At 51.5% G+C, this 20,636-nt stretch overlaps 1 protein-coding gene across 3 annotated transcripts in view; it reads left to right on the top strand.

Moving 5' to 3' along the window:
• LOC144720738 (bone morphogenetic protein receptor type-1B-like) overlaps nt 1-6,262 on the top strand; it is a 49,228-nt gene extending 42,966 nt beyond the window's left edge. For all 3 annotated transcript variants that reach the window (XM_078597760.1, XM_078597761.1, XM_078597762.1), the window contains exon 12: nt 569-6,262. In XM_078597760.1, coding sequence (XP_078453886.1) covers nt 569-694 — 126 coding nt within the window. In that variant the 3' untranslated portion in view covers nt 695-6,262. The remainder of the gene's footprint in view (nt 1-568) is intronic.
• Nucleotides 6,263-20,636: the final 14,374 nt, after the last annotated feature.

Raw genomic sequence — 20,636 nt, 5'->3', positions numbered from 1 at the left:
CCAGTGGCTTGAACTAGGTTCACTAGCTCAGCCCACGTTTCCATAGCAGCCCTACCAGGCCGACCTGACACCATACAGGCTTGGCAAATGGGCTTGGGAACACACTTTGTCTTGGATGCTCCACGTTTTTTTTACCTGGGTCATCTTGCACCAATCTTAACATCACAGGGTCACCACAGAAATTGGATACTTCGTCCGTGACATGACATCACTCGTATTCTTTAACCTCAGGATTGTTGTAGTGTTACGTACAAGAGAATACATTTACAAACAATCTGATAAAAGTCTTGCCCAACCCCCAAGCTTCAGTTAAAACCTGGAGTTGGAGCACTGAGCTAGGATCGCTGAAATAGCTCCCCGGTTCTCATGCGGGCAGCCACCTGTGATAAATCTGGGTCCTCAACTGTAGCAAGTCGCGATGGTCTCAGTCCGATGACCAATGGGCTTTACAAATCACCTAACATTACCGTGCGTAAGCCGTTCTCTATTACGCAGCGCTGCAACGTGCCAGGTGCCTGAGCCGTGCTACCTATCCATCCCCCCCCCCTCCCCTCCCGCACGCGCGCAGGTCTTGCGGACGCTGGCGAAGGTGATGGCCGAGTGCTGGGCCCACAATCCGTCGTCGCGGCTCACCGCCCTACGCGTCAAGAAGACCCTCGCAAAGATGGCGGAGGCGCAGGATGTCAAGATCTGATGGGCCGCCTCCTCTGTGCATGCCGAGGAAACAAAAACAATATTAACCTGATTAACTTTTAAAAGCTATAACAAAGCTACAAGATTTTTTCCCTTGGTTTTAATATTTAAATATCTAATAGTTGGCATTTTCTGCACGATCTCAAGCGGAGGGCAAAAGACATTTTACGTTGAAGCATTTTTTCCCATCAGCAAAATGTTGCCGTTAAAGTCCCGCTGCCCATTGTGCGTGGTCCAGTCGGTACATATCTGCGAGTTGATCATGTGACGCAGCACTGACACACAGTGCGGTGAAATAACATTTGCTTTTGCTCGGCTCTGCATTTGTCCACTGCTGGATGTTCAAGGAAAACTGCTCTTTTTTTTGAATGAAGTTCTGCCTCTGCAAGTTCCTTTGCGATAAAAACAAAAAACCCAACAGTTGAGAGATACCACGAAGACGGTGAAGATGGATGAATCCCAAAGTGGTGCCTGCCTTTCAGTTGGTTTCAGTGTCATCTTTGGTGGCATGACTTCCGCCGCCGATTCAAGTCATAGCCGTGCTGGAGAGGTTACTACGTGCAACTCAGTTGTGCTGGTGTGTTCGCAGTCTCGTTCCAGTGGATTATTGTTTCGGGCACTAGTGGAAACACCTTGGGCTACATGCCTGTATGGTGACTGAATGATTTATTCCCGTTTTCTTTTTTGTAGCCTTTAGATTGTTCTACAATACCTCGCTGTTTATTAACTTCCTCCGTAATCACCGCAAAAGCCTGCAAACTTCCGAAAGAAGAAACATGAATCATTGGAAAGTCATTCAAAAGTTGTACTCCGTGACACCGAGTGAACACCGAACTCATTCTGGGTTTTGTTTAATTCTTCCACAGCACTGTAAACGGTCAACTGTTTTTATCGTCATTGCATCGAACGAAAACTCCCTTCTGAAAACTGGAAATGGACCTTATACTTGAATTACATTTTCCTGGTCATGCGTTTTAAGGCCATTACAGACGTCAACATAGAGCTCGGGTTTTGTTTCAACACCTTCAAGCCGAGTAGCTGCGTTTCGTATTTCCTGCCAGGAGTTTGGCGATGACAGCTTCGTGTTTGGTCTGTCATGTGGAAAACGTCATTTGACATAACTTGTGAGGTGGCATTCGGTGAAAAAAAATTGCTGCAGTGTTTTTGTTTTTTATTGAATTTTTTTTTCCATTAGTGAAAAAAACACGTTTGCTTTCAACATGGAACACTTGCCCTGGAATTGGTGTTAGTCGATGTGAGAGCTCGAATGGCGCTTGGCAGTGGGATTGTTCCAGCAGCTGTTGTCGGTTTACTGGCCTTTAGTGAGGCTGATTGACCTCTCCAAAATAGTTTTTTTTGGGTTAGATCGCATCAATATAAATGTGTTGTTAAACCCACCACCAACCAACACAGTCGTTAATAGTTCAGCACACAGTAACGAATTGTCACGTTTTGCTTACGTGACAAACCTTACTAATTGGCTGTGCCGGGTGGTGGCGGGTTTAAAGACACATTTATGCGATCTCACCCAAAAACCTCTATTACAGATACTAATTTTGGTCGCGAAAGCCTGTGTTAAACCGAGTGACCTCTGTGTGTGCACCAGGTAGCAGCCCGCTTCGGTGGCAACATAAACTAAGTGGGTGCACTCCCTCTCCTTTTCAACCTTCAGCACGAAATAGCAATTTGTGTTCGAGGCCACAGACATTTAAATGATTCTGTGAACTGTTGAACTTGGCATTTGAGTTAATTTCGTTTGTTTCAAACATGATCCCGTTTTGCCGGTTGCTTAGCAATTTTACCAGCTCGATCCGTGGTGCGTGAGCAAAACAACAACAAAACAACAAGTGCATCGATATTGCAGAGAACGAGTTACAGGGTTCCTTCAGGAATATTGCACAACTAACACAGGGGGTATTTAACGGTCGTAAACAAAACACATGAAAATATTTAAAAAAATCGGAGCAAGAGGGTGCCAGAAAAAAGTAGGTGCAAGTAGCAAAGTTTGAGCAAATGGCATTTTAATAGGAATAATGAGGCACTTGTGAGGCGACAGGAGGGAGTTTGAGGAACCGAGTGGTTACTTATGTAATTGGTGGGTTTGTTCTAAGAGGACCTTTATGATGAAAACAGCCCATTGATGGTCTCTTCGGGTATCCAGGGGGAAGAGATTTGCGTGAATGTACAGGTTGCAGTGATGAGTTGTATAGGGCGCGTCGAGAGCAAAATGGAGATCGGAGTGACATGTATGGATGTTGAACTTCTTCGGCATCGTACGTAGCCAAGCGTGCTAATCGGATGTGTGGATGTAATGGAGTGAGACGTTTTAATGTAGATTCAGAAGCTCTGCAGTAATAGTGTGTGCAACACAGTACCAACGCACCAGCGCTTAGCACCCTTCTTGCAAAACGATTCACCTTGGACTGGATTGTGAAACAAATGTGTGTCGTGGTCTCTTGTTATTTCAGATTTTTATTGTGCTAACTACCCTGTTTGTGTGCGTATGTACGTGTTTCCGCTTTTCTGTTCAACCTGCTTTTGTGAACTTACGTTCGAGTGTAAAATGTTGATTGAAATTGTATTGAATTGGCACTTGCTTTGAATAATGCATTGTCCTTTGAGCTCCTTTACTCGACCCTTACAAATGTTAACATGCGCACACAGCGAATAACGCGAATACAACTGCGATGTCGAACTCCGCTTACATCCAACCCTTCCTGGAGTTAGTGCAGTGTGTGCGTGCGTATATGTGCCCACATTGTAACTATACTATTCAATGCCGTCAAGTTAACAAATTATTCAGTATCTGATCACAACGGTCAAGCAGATTCAACGTGGTCGTGAGCTTCAGTTTTTCAGGAAATCCCTCAACATTGCCTGGCAACTCGTGCTCTGAAAGGAAAACCTATCCTGCAGCAAGCACCGTGGTGACATCACCACCCCCCTGCTTTCGATTCCCCTTGCTGGTTTTGTTTTTGCGTCTTTAATTGCTCGAAGCACACACCACGTGACCACGGTTTAAATTAGGTCCCCGCGGTGGAAAATTGCAAACGAATTCCCAAGTTTACTTTCACATGCAACACGCAATGGTACTCTACGCTATTAAAGCTAATACGATTGTAAGACGGGAATGAGAGCGAAACGGAAATGCTTACCTTGGCCCCCTGCTCCTGTAGTCCTATGCATGCGCGGGGGGACAAACGCAGAGTCGGTTACCGGCTCCGGGAGCGCCGCGGGGGCCTTCACTCCCCCGCGCTCGTCTGCCAGGCATGAATGAGTGCGCACCACGTGGTGTTGTATCATGTACATAGGACTTGTATTATTTTATATAGAGTTTGTATATTTTTTCACTATTGGTTTATAGTTCGTATAACAGTTTGTGTAGCTGCATTTCCAAAGACCGAGGTGGGAGGAGAGGGAGGAATTTAATAGTTGAAAAAAAACACGTTGGCCATTTGTAAAGAAAACCTTTCAGTGACATCTGATTTTATGTACTATTAAGCGGTGCACACGTAGGCATGTTTTCGCCGAGTGTTTTATACCAATCGTGTCTTGGGAGATTCTCAAACTTGAATCCTAAGTCTCATCCTGGTCACGTTTCTTGGTTATCAATATTTATCAAATCGGACGTGAACATGCCCAAATGCATTAATGCCACCACACCTCGTATCACTTCTGCCAGATCCTTTAGCTCTTTCAAATCCAACATTTGACCGCAGATGTCTGTTCTTCCAGTATCCTGCTGAAGGAGTTTTCCCTTGGTGTGTACCACAATGTTTGCTGGGTAGAGATTTTGCTGGGTACGTTTAGTACTATGCATATTGCCTTATATGAAAATTAAGCAACTGCACACTGCACGCTCCTGATGATGAGGAAAATGATTTGGATATGTGGGTTATGGGGAGGCACGAAGAGGGACTTTGAGAGTCACAAAAGTACATTTGCTGAAAAAGGAGTGACTAATATGATATAATTGTCCAGTGTGTGTGTGCGTATACAGCAGAAGAGAAAGTAATTGCAGAACGGCTGACTGATTTTACATGTGAATACAGACCTTGTTATTATATTCAGCATTGTATTGTGTTCTTTAAAATCAAGCATTGGCGTTGCTAGCTCATGCTTAGAAAGTGCATACCGTTTATTGAAAAAATATATACTATCTTACAAAAGCATAACGTTGTCCATGATGAACATTAATCCGGCAGCTCTGGTGCAGCCACTGGGTGTCAGAGTACAAATCCTTTATTGCCTATAAAAGTCGTAAAGTTCCGACTGTATCTTTGCAGACACAGTGCTCTCCTTTGTCACGGTTGTATTGTGAGGGGTGGTCTTATTGGGATATACTGCACCAGCACTGTGCGACATGCGCTTGTTTTGAGTGACCAGCCACGTGGATAACCAAACATCTGATGAGATTTGAGGCGGGGCCTGCAGGCTGATGCTCTTTTTGGCTAAAATGTTCTGGTGTCTCCATAAATGACACACATCACCGAGGGAGGGCATTGTGTTGTGCTCATTTTGTCAAGATGTGGCATCTAGCCCCGAGTCTATGAATGTATCTGTCCATTAACATTGGGCACCCAACAAATCACTCTGCTTCTACAAACTTGCATTGATGGCTGATCATTTTAAATGCCTTGAGCAGCAGGGCATCGGGTCTGAACCACGTGACAATGCAGTGCCTGTACGTGGGTCCTGAACAAAGCCCAGTGTCAAAAGCTTCTGAATCTCAAAATCGAATTTGCTTACATTTCAGACGTTCCAACTATCCCTGGAAATGATTGTTGCATGCGAGCTGACGCTAATGAGATCAACAAAAAAGAAATACAGCTGAATAAGTTGATTTGCTGTGGTTATTATGGGTTTGCTCATCTGGAGGTGTGGTGATCTCTGGATAAGTGATGTCAACGTACTATTGCTTGAATATTAATCCAACACGTCAAAACGTCATCTCTCGCTCCACCAGTCAGCCCTTACTGTTATCCATTATCGATCGTGTCTGACGTTACATTAATTTACCTGATGCAGTTTTGCTTTGATGAATAGTGGGTGATCATGTGACGATGACTGTACTGCAGTGGAGCGGAGTGAAAGTTCAGATTCGAGCCTTAAACCCCCATCTGTTATCCCCCTTTCAACTACAGCTCCACACTTTCCACTTGGCTGCCTTCGGATCTTTAATTCAATGCCTTTTTATGCTGCCTCAAGTATCAAGTACATGTTTTAACGTGAACCATTAACGGACGTATATATAAACGATATATCCCCTCCCTCTTATAAATATGTTAACACATAAAAGCAACACGTTACATTGGGCCCATACTGTAATTACTCTGCTGTATGAATAGTATTGGAATATGTTATACGCCGTGTAAAATGCGATGTACAGTTCCGTTGCTCATGAATCTCCGTGTGTGTGAAGCCCGTGCTGCTGGTGCCCGCTTGCCTTGGCATCATTTACACCCCACGTGTGAGTCGCCTGCAGACTGTTATTTGACATTACCCTTAATTTTTGTTTAGTTTTTTTAAAAAAGGATACTGTAATAATAATAAATGTTTGCTCATTTTCTTTTTACCCCCCCACGTGTATCTATTATCTGCTGATGAGAAGTGATAGAGAGGAGTAAGAATAATGAGGGTACTGCATTAGGATGTTTGCCATTAACGAGTGCTTGGCGAATTGGAGGAAACCAGAGTACCCGGAGAGACTGCCAAATATGAGAGGATACAACTCAAAGATCCGCACACAAATTAAGGAATTCCTGTACTTGCTTTCTGCTGGCCAGCTCACAGCCGAGGCAAAACCACTTGGTATTTCCATTCTCTCGTCTGAGTACTAACCAAGTGCAAGCCGGCTTAACTTCCCGGAGGGAACGAAATCTGACACATTCTGGGTGATTCTTTTACATACGTGTGTCAGTCCGCTTGGGAATGATGACGTTCATTTGCCACGATCGGTCACGGAGGTTGTTCGACCATACTTCACCGCGCTGGTCAGCCCAGGACCACCGGTTGCATTGTTGCAAGCGGCGCAATGTGTGCTGTGAGCCACCGACTGTGGACACCGCCAGCAGCGGCCGCCTTAAACAGTACAGACAGTCGTCGACTTACGAACACCCGCACTTACGAACCAGCTTCCATGACGTTTTTTTACGTTTACTTAAAACGCGAGCTCTCGCTTGCAAACTGAACCATGTCACTATTTTGTTCAGCTGAGCGATCCTCAGCGAGATGTAAATTAGTCAGCCTCGTGCTGGGCGTGAGTCTTCGTGTGTGTGCATTTAAATATACAGTAGATTACTGTATTCCTACTTACGAACCGTTCTACCTACGAACGGGTCTTAGGAACGAATTGTGTTCGTCAGTCGAGGACTGCCAGAATTGAATTGCGGGGGGAGCAGCGCCACCGCGAGGACCCTGCGGTGGCGCTGCTCCGCTGCCACCTGCTGGGAGCTCTCAATGAGCGACGCGGCTGGGGTCGCGCCTCTCTCTCGAGTGGCCACCACGGGGGGAGGCAAGCCCACGGATTGATTGATCGTGGTTGTGACGGAAGCAAGCGCAGCGATGTCCAGTTCATATCAGCACCGACACAGTGTTCTAGTTTACAGTCCTGAGCCGCTGGTGGAAAGTCCACATTCCTACGGCGAGCTGAGCAACAAACAACATGTATTTAGAGTCACAAGCCATTCTAAACAGTTGTCATTTTACCATTCTCAATCGACCGTTGTATGATGGCCCTTTTTAATTGTAAACATATCCAGTAAGGGTTGTTGTTGAAATTGAGACTCACCGCTGATGTTAGCCGTGGCCGAGAATCGAGCTCGCAACCGCGTGCGGCCAACCATTGCACCACCGGACCACCGGAGTGACGGCGCCAAAGAGGACCGTACAACTTGATCCTCCCCCACCTCTCGCCAATGCTGACGCTGTCGCAGCAACGTGCGGATCTGCCGATGACCGCCAGGTGGCAAGCGGAGACCTCACTCGCAGCTTCGCGTGGGCTTTCGGAGGAGCCCCCCAAAACCGGTCCACGCGAAGCAATTGGCAACAAGAAAGATGTCTTCCTGTTCGTGGATGAGTTTTTGAAAAAAAAAATTCTCAGCTGTCTTTCTGTGGGTTAGTTTGTTGTCCTTCCCCGCAACCTCCGATTAGCACGATTAGCTACGTACGGTGCGAAAGAAGTTCAGCATACATCTCGGAAGCTCAGCAGGCCTGAGCCTGGATAGCGCTTGGATGTGCGAACACAACGCACCCCGGGTTGTCATAGGCGGCTGTGGAGTTGTGCTACGTTATGTGCAGTGCATAAAACAACAACATTGTTCTACTGTACTCCTTTGCTCCCACGTCTTTGCCTCCCCTGGCTTCAACGCGCACTGAGCAGAGTGGTGAAGAACGGTAAAATAACCCCCGAGATCCTCACAACTCGCACGGTGTGGAGAGGCCCTCATCCAGCAGTGGATTCGTTTAATGCACATTACGTTTTGTGCCAGCTGGCCAGGGATTAGGCTAAGACGTTGCCCACCTCCGATGAGCACGGTTGGCTAAGTACGGTGCGATAGAAGTTCAACATACTGTACATACATTACCGACAGCATCCGGCGGCATGTGTGCAAGCCGGTCTGACTGCCGAAGAGGCGTGGAAAGGTAAAACCGGGCGAAAGTTTGCCTGCCTCGACGGACACCACTGGACATTTTTGGCCCCATGAATTCCAGCCTGGCGACCACTTCCAGTAGGGGGAGCAGTGACATCAGCCACGATTGCTCATGAATTGGCTCTGGCTACCTGCCCCCTCCCCTCCTTGGGGCTATTTGGCTGTCCCCTTTGGTGGCAACCGTTTTTTTTTTACTTAAATCTTAAAACATAATTGATAGGGTATGGGTCGCTATGGAATGCCTTGTTGACAAGAAAATGTACAACAGCCAAACTGTATTGTTAAAGACTAAGGGAGGAAAACACTAAATAGACGCAGTGTATTCCATCACCTATGTTGTTTATTTAAGTCAGAATGTATGTTGTCATCTGCTGTATACCTGCTACTATGTTTGTGTACAAGTGGCTTTGCGTGGTGATGCGGCTCGAACTATTTTGGTCAAAGACAAAAACTAAGCAAATGGCTCTTCTTCTTTGAAAGGTTGCCGTCCCCCGGGCTACGGTATTGAGATGACTTTTACAACCGGGTAAGAGCGCTTTGAAAGTAGAAGGCTCCTTATCGAATACCCGGGAAGATTCGGGCTTAAGTAAATTACAGCGGCTCGGAAAATGGCAGTTTGTAAACCAAACAAAAACATTGAAATTTGCCAAAAATATAAAATTATTAATTTCAATTACATTAACACGCATTAAATAACGTATTAAACTTAAGCGTATGTTTGCCCGTAATGTTTATTACTTTCTAAACCTCATTGTGTGCAGTTAACATAGGATGTTAAAGCCAATATGCTTAGCAAACACTTTCTTTACTGAAGAAAGATCCAGGGAACACAGCGACAGTCCCTCCTACAAGCGACGTGTCGTGCTGCTGCTGCTTCTCTGTTCGTCGAGAGGGCACTTGGCACTCACGCGCCTTTGCCCATTGGGGAAATATATTCCTCTTTAATTAGAACCCTGTGATGACCACACATCACCTCGTGTGCCGTTCCGGCCTTCATAGGTGCCCACGAACAGCACTTGTCCCAACAGTCTTTTAGATCAATACGGGGGATCTTTCTCTTGATTTATTTTACGAAATACACCTTTAAAGTACCCTAAAGAGTCACCGCCTATATGTATACACTGTATATGTAATCCACATTACGGGTAGGGGCGTGTCACTTACAGGAGACCCACACAATTATTGAAACTTTAAACACATTAAAAGCGTAAAAACATGAAGGCGGTGGCTTGAGCAAGGCCTTCGTCCAGCAGTAGATTGACCATGGCTGCCGCTGATGACGACAAAAACATTAAAGCGGACACCGACGTGAGGGCCATTCCCATGCGTGGCGGGGGCCCCCGTGGGCCCGTCCACCGCGCGCTCGGGGGACCGTGGCCCCGCTGCGCGTGGCGCCGGGGGTCAGGCGCCCTCGTGGCGGCAGCGGCGGCGGCTGCTGCGGGGCCATCCCCAATGTCGTCGTCGTCGTGGCGCCCATCACCCGACTGTGCCTCGCTCCAATTAAAACCGCGGGAGTTTTAAGTTGCTATGTCGGTGTGTGCGCGTGTGCGTGCTCGCTAACAGCACTTGCCCCAACAGTCTGTTAAGGCTCTGCTTGGGGCAGGATCTTTGTGTGTATACGTGCGTTCGTATTGTCTGGGAGCGGTAGTGTAGCGTGAGCGCGCTGCGCTACGAACCTGGCGACCCGAGTTCGATTCTCGCTCACGGCCAACACCGGTCCTGGCCTACCCATAAGTCGTCTCATCCTCAAATGAGTAACTGGTGCGGTGAGTAAACATCGCCACTGGGAAGACAAAGGCGGCCGGATGTGGTGTTGGCCACCCACCCCCTCGTGTGCCGTTCCGGCCTTCATAGGTGCCCGCTAACAGCACTTTCTCCAACAATCTGTTAGATCAATACGGGGGATCTTTCTCTTTTGCGTCCGTATCCCTGCATGGTACATGTGGTACGTTTCAGATATTAAATGTACATTTTAGCGCGACCTAACGGAGGTTTTCAGAGCACGTTAATTTTCGTTTCAGTGGATGTGTCGCTAACAGCGCATAGACACGAGTCTGGATTAACACAGTAGGGCTGCCCGCTTGCAAGCCTTAACGAACAACGATTTACAGCACACATTGGAAACTAAGCATATTGAAGCCTGCTTAGTTCACTGGATGTGAGACTACTTACGTATGTATGTAGAGTATATGATGTTGCACTTATTTCGCTGTGATGTGGCCAGGACGTGACAGTACAGCAATTGATGATGATTAAATATCGTTTGTACGGACATTATGGGTGTTACCCCTCTCGTATGAGTCGGAGAAACCTGACACCCCGGTTTCCTCCTACTTGTCTGTACACACACTTATTTGTGCAATTTTGGAAACTTCCAAATACAACTCGATGATTGTGTAAAGAAGATAACTTTTGTTGCCAAAAAACGTAACATTTATTCAATTGCTGCGCATTTATAAAAACAAAAAACAAATGTTTGCCGTGTTTTTGAAGATCACGTGAACGCCGGGATGGTCATTGAGAATTGTCACTGCATGCTAAATAAGGCGTGCAATTTGATCCATTGGGTCAAGTTTCAAAGTGAGAGGCTCACTTAACGGACAGAGATTTTCCAAATTGTAAGAATGAACTTTGATGTTACTTCCAAATCGTAAGCATTGTACATTTTAAATTCTGTTCTGTTTTATAAATCAGTCTCTAAGAATGCAAATTAGTGTAAAGACCGTCGCTTAAATAAAGTGTCAAGACACTTTACATGGGAGGCAATAGCAGTGTGCGATAGTGGCGTCACATGTTCTTGTGACTTGCAAACACGATTGCAACAACATCAATGCTTCTTAGTTTAACATTTCACGGTGAGGACTGAGAGGAGCCGTGACTTTAAGTTCGTGCGACATTATTTTCTTAAACGTATTTCTCAGATGTGGTACTGAGCGACCATCACAGAAATTAAATCAACATCCTAATCATTATCGCTCCAATTCGCCCAAGTCAGTTTACAATAATAACTTGTATTGATAATAGCTTACTGTTGTTACATGAAACGTAGCGCCTACGAGATAGGCTTGCTGCTACAAGGACGAAATTCACTCATGGTTTCAATTGATTTAAAATCACGCGAGGACTCAATAAGATAACATCTCTTTGTCAAGGGAGATGGTGTCCAGGGATACTGATGATGGTGACGACGACGATCATGATGATGCATACCTATGACCCGTGATTATTACTGAAGCTGTACAGACTCAGCCCCGGATAATGATGATGATGCTGATGATGATCACGACTGGGGCTATGTGCATGTGGCCCGGTTATAGCTCGTCAGCTGTGGCACGGTTTCCTAGATGCAGGCACGCGGAGAATTCACCTCGGCGCCCGCCACGCGGTTCCGTGCCGAGCGTCAGGCGCGGACACGAGAACGTGCGGCGCGGAGTGGCGGGAGGGCTCTCGGCTCCCCCACCCCCACCGATCGCCTCCTCTCCCTGCGACTCTAACACCAGCACCCCCACGCCCCTGCCATCTCTCTACCCCCACCCTCTGCTATGTCCTGTCGTTCATCTCCACCCCCCTCCGACGTTCTACGCCCTACCCCATCCTTCCAAGGTCCACACGCGTGAGCACTCATCCCAGCCCCCTCTCCCAGGCGTGTCTCCACGAGAGACTGGGTGGACATGTGTGTGTGCGCATCTACGGAGGGGAGCGGTGGGGAAGCGGGTAGCGCTACGCTGCGCTACGAACCCGGCGACCGGTGTTTGATTCCCGCTCACACCAGTGACGATTATTTGAACCGGTCCTGGGCCTCCCCTAGGTTGACTCAGTCTCAAATGAGTACCTGGTGGGGTGTGTAAACATCGCTACTAGGGAGACAAAGGCGGCCGGGCGTGGTTTTGGTCATCCACCCCCTCGTGTGCCGTGCTCGCTAACGGCACTTGCCCCAACAGTCTGTTCAGGCTATGCGGAGGATCTTTGACTTTTTATATTTTTTTATATACGGTAAAGTTGCGGCCAACAATGGTGCGTGCCCGTCTTGCACATGTTGTAGAGACGGCACAGGTGACTGCTACATCTGCTGTTGTGCTACTGTTGGGCTATGCTCCTGACATTGCTGATTGCAAGAGCCTCACAGCTGCTGTCGGGCCGTGATCATATCGCACGTCTCCATGACCTGAAACCTTCAAGCTTTGCAAGGGATGGAAGGAGGTTCAGTAGGGGGACTGCTTAATATATAGGAGAAGTTGATTCCAGTGGGAGGGATGCAAGGATGGAGCAGGACCGAAAACGGGATTGGGCACAGGCAGAAGGAGGGACAGACAGAGAGAAAAAAAAGAGAAAAAGATTAGGAACGATGAGGACGAGAGGAGGGGACGGAAGGAGATGAAAGAGGCGATATTAGGTGGGGGCAGGCCAAAGAGATATTTAAAATTTAGCGTCAGGGATTTCAAAAGACAGCGGTGTAGTAAACGGGAAGCCAGTGAAGTTGAAGGAGCACAGGCGGAACGTGAGAATTAAAGGTGAGATTTAAATTAAATTGTGCAGAAGCGTTCTTGTTGGTATATTATTGTTCAAGAACGCAAGAAACAAACATCCGCGAAGGAAACAGGTCACGAACACGTAACATTTCGGGGCGAAAACCCCTCCAAAAGGGCACCTGCTGGAAGCACCTGGGCTCCTCACAGCCCTGCCATGGTAGGGATGGCGATCGGAAATAGCATATTTCGAGATATCTGAGTTTGTCAATTTTAATTTCCCCGAGGAACAGTGCATAAGCATTTCTTTTGTTTACAAATGATATGCTTTCAGAGAGCAGGTTGTATTGAATATTAGTTCGGCTATAACATATCGCCATACATCTTGACTTAAAGCTTTCGTGACTGCAGGAATTCATCTTCTTTGGGTCTTTCGGTAAAGCCACGTAGATAGAAAAAAATAATCAAAATAATAACAATATCACGACATTTCGATCGCAACACAAGCAATCGTCTTCAGGTGAAAAAAATATGGTTGCTTGTGTTGCGATCTTTTCTATTTACGTGGCTTTACCGAAAGACCCAAAGAATATATAGTCATAACCGTCTCTTCAAATGTGAAACACAGGAATTGGGATGCGTTCCTGGGAAATGCTACTTTACTTGAAATGACTTAAAGCTAACTAATTTCCCGTAGACGTAATGTTAAAAACAAGAGTTGCGTTTCTAGCCGACATTTATGAAAGATGTGTAACTAAATGTCATGAAGTGTACAAAAATGCACATGAGTATAAGTTATCACGCAATTTTACTAACAATACATGCACATTTTTTAAACATAAAACTTACCAGAGATGGTTGAAGATCTTGCTGATCAAGGCCTCTTGGGGTGAGCAGTGGGGGAGTTGTGCTGACGAAGGAGCAGGATCATCTGACGATGAAGATGGAGCAATATGAATGGTCACCAGAGGAAGCTGCCTTTCTTCTGGCCTCTTTTCTTGACCTTCTGGCTATGATTGCAGAACGTTTAAAAAAAAGTGTCCAGACAGTTGGACGGCATTTTACTTCTGCTTCTACTGGTACAGCTCCTTGTAGCAGGGAATGTCACTGGTTTATGTCCTGTTTACTCTAGAGCTGCGTTCTCTGTTTGGATCATCATCCCTGATGATGTCCATTGTTGCTTACAAATATGTAAAGGAGAGCCGACACAAGATTGCAGGGGTTTCGTCCTTTAATCCTTTTCTTCCATCCACACCTGTCCCCAGCCGTCCCAATATCGTTCCCGCCAAAGGCCCCCTCTTCCCGCCTGTTCTCCCCTTATATCCCCTCGATCACCCCTCCCACTAACCCTCCTATTGGTGGGAATCCTTCCCCTGACACCCCTACATCACCCCCCCCCCCGGAGAAAAAATAACCGTCCTCGGTTCTGCCTCCCCCATGGACCATTTAAGTCTCCCCATGCCTCCCACCACTGACAGTGACGACAGCCCTTAACCCCCCCACAACCATACAATGCAATATAAAACAACAAAATCAATTGCGCGGCCTGCCCAGGTCTCCAGCCAGCATCCCGTAACAGCCCGGACATCCACAGGCAGCAGATGACCGTGGCGGCCCCCTCCTTAGAAGGCCCTCTCGTCGCGGTCCCTGGTTCGGTGGTGCCGGTGTCGCATTGCCTGGCGCCGCCGCTCCGTCAGGCCTCACATGGGGTGCTGTAGGTGACAAGGGAACACAGGGCACCGAACCCCCTGCCGGTCGGCGCGTGGTGGTCGGCGACCTTGGCCTGGGTAGGGATAATGATGATGATGATGATGATGTTGGCAGTGATGTTGGTGGTGATGTTGGTGAAGATGACGGTGGAGAGATGTATGGCTTAAGGCGGGTGGGATGTACAAACCATCGTCGCTTACCCAGTTGGACCTGGACGCACTGCGGTCGGAGTGCTTTAATGACCTCGACCGGCCCTTTCCAGGGTCGGTGCAGCTTTGGTGAGAGGCCAACCGGCACCTGAGGACAGTGTAGCCATGCCTGGTCCCCGACTTTAAAGGGCTTGGCTGTCACTGTCCTCTCCCGTATCCGTACATTACTCTCTTGGCTCGTGGCCGATGCGGCCTCGGCTGCTTGGCGGGCCTCTCTCAAATAAATTAGGGAGGTCTTTAGTGCCTTCGGCCATGCGTCGGCTCTTGCGGGAATGTCCGTCAGCTGCACCTCAATAGGCGGAACGGGATCCCGTCCGTACATCAGGAAAAACGGCGAGAACCCCATCGCCGCGTGTGGGGCCACCCTGTACGCCGCTAAGACCGATGGAATGTGGAGGTCCCAGTCGGAATGGTTTTCGTCCACCACTTGGGACAGCATGGCCGCTATGGTGCGGTTAAGCCGCTCTACCATCCCATCGGTCTGGGGATGATACGGAGATGTTCGGACCTTTTTAGTGCCCAGGATAGAGCAGACGTCCTTCAATAGCTGTGAGGAGAAATTCCTGCCCTGATCCGTGAGCAACCGCTCCGGTGCCCCCTTATCAAGGACATAGCCTCCCACGAAGGCATCGGCGATGGTCTGTGCCATTTGGTCTGGGAGGGCCCACGCCATCGGCCACCTCGTGCAGTACTCGACTCCGACCAACAGGTATTTATTTCCCCGTGGCGTGACCGGCAGTGGTCCCAGGATGTCCAACGCAACCAATTCGTTGACCCTGGTCACCATGATGGGCTGTAGGGGCGCCCAGCTTACCCGGGGTGGCGGCTTTCGCCGCGCACATTCGACGCAGGTAGCAACCCATCGATGCACGTCAGCGGTCATACCTGGCCAAAAGTACCGACCCTGTAATGTGTACAGTGTCTTCCGCCCCGCCAGGTGCAGCAGCTGGCGGCCGTGTACGTCCATAACCAATTGTTGACGCAGCGACTCCGGAACTACCAGGCATCGCCGGCGCCCTGTCGGGTCCCATCGCATGAGGAGGTCCTCCCATACGATGTACTCCTCCCCCCCTGCCTCTGCTGAGGCGCGTAGCGTTCGCAGTGGGGCTTCCTCCAGCTGTAGCCATCTCCAATCGTCCAAGGTCAGCCCCAGGTCGTGGTCGGTCAGCTGGACCTCACCCTGTGCGCCCTCCGCCGTGCGTACGGGAGCGATGACCGTCCCCTCCGGCCTCGCCTCCTTGCAGCGTGCCCCGCCTGTGGTGCATGCACAAGGGCCCTGGGGCGCCAGTCGGGACAATGCGTCTGCGTTGGCATGTCTGGTCCCTTTGCGATGCACTACTTGGTACCTGTACTCCTGCAGGCGCTCTATCCATCTGGCCAGCTGGCCCGAAGGCTGGTCGATGCAGAGCGAATACTGCAAGGCCGCGTGGTCAGTGCGGACCGTAAATTAGCGACCATACAGGTAGGGTCGGAATTGCTGCACGAAGTGAACGACTGCCAGGAGTTCCCTACGTGTGACGCAGTAGCGCTGCTCCGCTGATGAAAGCACGCGACTACCATAGGCGATAGCCACCTACCGACCCTGCTGGACTTGCGACAAAACACTGCCGATGCCCACATCGCTGGCGTCCGTGTCCAGGATAAAGGGGAGGCCAAAATCCGGAAAGGCCAATGGTGGTGCATCTGTCAGACGTGAGCGCAGCTGCTGGAATGCCTCTTCCTCCAGAGGGCCCCAATAAAACCTCTGGTTCTTCGCCGTCAACACGTGCAAGGGCTTGGCAATGGTTGCGAAGTTGGGTACAAACCGGCGGTAGTAAGCAACGAAACCCACAAACCGGCTTACCTCTGGAACCGTTGTGGGAACAGCCCAGGCCCTCACGCAGGCCGTCTTTTCCGGGTCTGTAGTCACTCCAGACTCACTGACGACGTGGCCCAAGTAGCGTACCGACGACTGCATAAGGTGGCACTTCGATGGCTTGAGCTTCAAGTTCGCGTTCCTGAACCGCAGGAATACCTGACGTAATCGGTCAATGTGTTCCTCGAATGATCGGCTGAAAACAATGACGTCATCCAGGTAGATGAGGCACGTTTCCCATTGGAGACCTGCTAAGGCCAACTCCATTATGCGTTGGAACGTCACCGGCACAATCTGGAGGCCCATAGGCAGGCAGTTGAACTCGAACAGGCCCTGTGGTGTCCGGAACGCTGTCTTAGGCCGGGAGTTTGCGTCTAGTGGGACCTGCCAGAACCCGGACAATAAATCCAGCATACTGAAAAATGTTGCTCCCGCCAGTGCATCCAATGAGTCGTCGATACGTGGTAGGGGATATGCGTCGGCCAGCGTAACGGCATTGAGGCGTCGGAAGTCCACACAGAATCTCAGTGACCCATCTGACTTCTTGACTAGGACCACCGGTGCCCCCCAGGGACTCGAGGATGGAGAAATTATGTCGGCCCGCAGCATCTCCTGCACCGCTTGTTGAATGTGCCCTTTTTCCATTGGCCTCATTCTATATGTGTTTTGGCGCAGGGGTGCGGCATCTCCCGTGTTGATGTGGTGCTGCGACAGATTTGTGCGCCCTAGGTCGAACGGTCCCCGGCTGAACACGTCCGAGAACTCCTGCAATAACGAGTGCAGCTGCTGTTTCTGGTCGGGCGGCAATCCCGGCTCAGGCCCCGCCAGCTGGTCCATCCACGATTCGGCCCCTCTGTCCTCGGACTGGCTGATGCTGCCTACAAGCTCGGGCTCTGTCCCTGGGGCTCCTAGTGACAAGGGACTAACGTGGGCCAGAACTGTTCCCTCTTGCACCGTCGCTGTTCTATCGGAGGTGTTCAGCACCTGAATGAACAGATGCTGGTTCCTCTGTACAATAGTTTCGGCTCCCACCAGCGCATGGCGATCCATGGCAGCTGACGCCGGAGACACCAGGATGGGTGAGTTTGGTTGGGCTGTCACGAGGGGGGACCGATATTGCAGCGGAATTAGCATCTGGGCTGCCGGGGGAATGGAGACAGACTTACTGACCAGAGCCTGCACGTAGGGTACACCCCGGCTGGCCCCCTCCGCCTTTAGGAAATGGAGATGCGTTCCCTGGACTTCCACCCGCCCATTGGCCAGATCGATTTTCATTGGCATCCGCCTCAGAAAGTCCGTCCCCAACAGGCAGGGTACGGGCAACGTTGCGGAGACAAGGATGGGTCCTGCTACCAAAAGCTGCCCAATCTGTATCGGGGCTTCAACCTGGCCCAGGAAGCCCATGCTGCCTCCATTTGCTGCAATGAACGTTGTCTTGACGGGGACTAAAGGTCGGATTTTATCCGGCAGCATCTCGTGCATGGTGCTCGAGATGATCGTGGCTGATGCCCTCGTATCCACCAAGATACATGCCGACACTCCCGTGATTTCACCGACCAGGACCGAGGTTCCTGACGTGGCCGCTACCACCCGCCTTGCCAGCTTCCTCCATTGTGTGGCTGAGTCCGGCGACTGACCAGGCGGCGTCTCGTTATCCTGTGGTGCATGGTGAGATGATGGGGGATGGATGTGAATGGACCGAAGATGGGGTTCCTCCCTTTGGAGTGCGTCGCAGCAGGGTGAACGCGCCCTTGTTACATAGTGTGGGCTTCCCCCTGGGTTGCGGGCTGGGCTCTCTATGTGGTGCAAATTGCCCCCCTTTGGTGACGTAGGATGGGCCCCCCTTGTGGTGTGGGGGGGGGCCCCCATTGTAAGGGGCGGTGGGGACTGGGGGGTGGGCCTTCCCATGAGCCCCTCCCTTCTCCCCTCCCTTTCCTTTGTCACGGGGGCGTGGTCCCCCTGGTTCCGTCTCGCTCTGCCGCAAAGCGGTGGTGAGGCGGGCCGTGGAACTGCTCCAGGGCGCAATGTCAATTTTGTGGGCTGCCTCCGCCCCAGGGCCGTTGCCCCTGGCAACTCGCCGGCATCGCAGGTAACTGGTGACGTCACGCCCGCCGGCGATATCATGCCCGCCCGCGAAACCACGCCCGCCCGCGAAACCACGCCCGCCCGCGAAACCACGCCCGCCCGCGACGTCACGCCCGCCCGCGACGCCACGCCCGGCCGCGACGTCACAGCCGGCCGCGACGTCACCCCCGGCCGCGACGTCACTTCCGCCCGCGACGTCACTTCCGCCAGCGACGTCACCTCCGCCCGCGACGTCACCTCCGCCCGCAACGTCACCTCCGCCCGCGACGTCACTTCCGCCCGCGATGTCCCTCCCGGCCTCGGCGCGATTCCCGGCGCGGTCCCCGGCCTCGGCGCGATCCCTGGAGCGGTCCCCGGCCCCGGCGCAATTCCCGGCGCGATCCGCGACACCACTTTCGGCCGCTAAGTCACTTCCAGATGCAACGTCACGTCCGTTCGCGACACCACTCCGGGTCGCGATGCGATCACCGGCCCCGGCGCTATCCCCGGCGCGATCCCCTTCCCCCGACCCGGACAATGGGGACCGGGGAACGACACCGACGGCGCCCGCCCCGAAGAGACTCCCGGTAAGTTCGCGGCGTCGGAATTGTAATTGCTCGGCCCGAACGAGAGGCCGGGCGGGACGGCGTCACTCGCCTGGATCCTGTCGGCGTTCGGCCCCGGCGGGTTCTAGGTGACGTTGGTGGCCTCCGGCTCCATGCGGCACCCCCTCGCCACATGCCCCTCTCGACCACAATGGTGGCAGACCCACGGGGCGTTCCGTCGGGGGGGCTCGGCGCGATGTTGTAGAGGCGGCTGCCAGCGACGCGGCGGCTGGTCGCGCCCCTGGTCCCTCTGCTCCGCCAGTCCCCGGATCACCGCGTACACCTCCCGCAGCGATGGCTCCGTCTCAGACGCCGGGGGTCCGTTCCCAGCTGCCCCACAGGCAGCCTGTGGCGACGGTGCAGGTTCGGCGGTTGGTGTCGCTGGACCTAGTAGCGCCGCGGAAACGGCTCAGCTGTTCCCCCCCGCCGCGCCAGCCACCGGGCCCACGGGTGGCGCCCGGCCCATGACCTGCTCGTGGGCTTGGATGGTCCGGGCAGCCCACAGCAAGGTGCGTTCCTCCGGCGTCACCACGGGCATTACAACGCCAGCGCGGCAAGCGTAGGCAATGAGGTGCTCGACGACGAGGTCCTCGAGCGCTTCTTCAGCCAGGCGAGGGAAAGCTCTCCTCGCCAACACGAGCAGCGCACCCCTGTAGGCTAAAGGGGATTCTCTAGCCCCTCGCTGGCGGTCCTGGAACCGTTTAAAGGCTCCTTCCGCCGGGCAATAGATCTCCCCCAAAGCCTCGTAGGCCGCCTGTAGCGTGGTCTTGCTGTGCGAGGGAAGGGAGGTGTAAGAGGCGAGTGCTTCTTCGCCCAGAACTGATGGCAGCGCTCGTAGTGCCTCTTCGTCTGTCCACTCGAGAGCGTGGAAGGCAGCCTCGAATCGGCGGACAAACCCCTCCCAATCTTCTTCCTCAGCCACGAACTTGTCGACGGGCCCCAGCCGACGCCGCCGTCCTGCCACCTGCTCTCCGTGTTGGGTTTTTAGCCCTGGGGGTTTTGGTGGGAGCGGCGGCGGCTGGCGTGACGAGGTTGGTTGCGGCTCCTGCCCGGACGGCTGGTCGGCCTCCGGGTCCCGTGGCCTCTCCTCCCATAGTACGTGTGGGGGTGGGGGTCCCGGTGCTGGCAGGCCTCCCATAGGGAGCCTCTGCAGTAGCTTCTGGAGTGCCCTCTCCACGTGGGCCATGCGGTCCTCCATGGGGTCCTCCAGGCGATCCGGGCCCCCTGCTGCTGCTTCTGATAGCAGGCCCCCTTGTTGCCCGGGATGGGAAGGATCCCCTGCCCCTGGTTCCTCTTCTCTTGGCTCTTTTCCGCAGGGATTCTTCTTTGTAGCCATTGTATATCCCACCGCTGCCACCAGATGTAAAGGAGAGCCGACACAA

The sequence above is a fragment of the Lampetra planeri genome, chromosome 9 (genome assembly GCF_965212315.1).
Source record: "Lampetra planeri chromosome 9, kcLamPlan1.2.h2, whole genome shotgun sequence".
Taxonomy (NCBI): Eukaryota; Metazoa; Chordata; class Hyperoartia; order Petromyzontiformes; family Petromyzontidae; genus Lampetra; species Lampetra planeri.
This window is presented reverse-complemented; position numbering and strand designations above follow the sequence as displayed.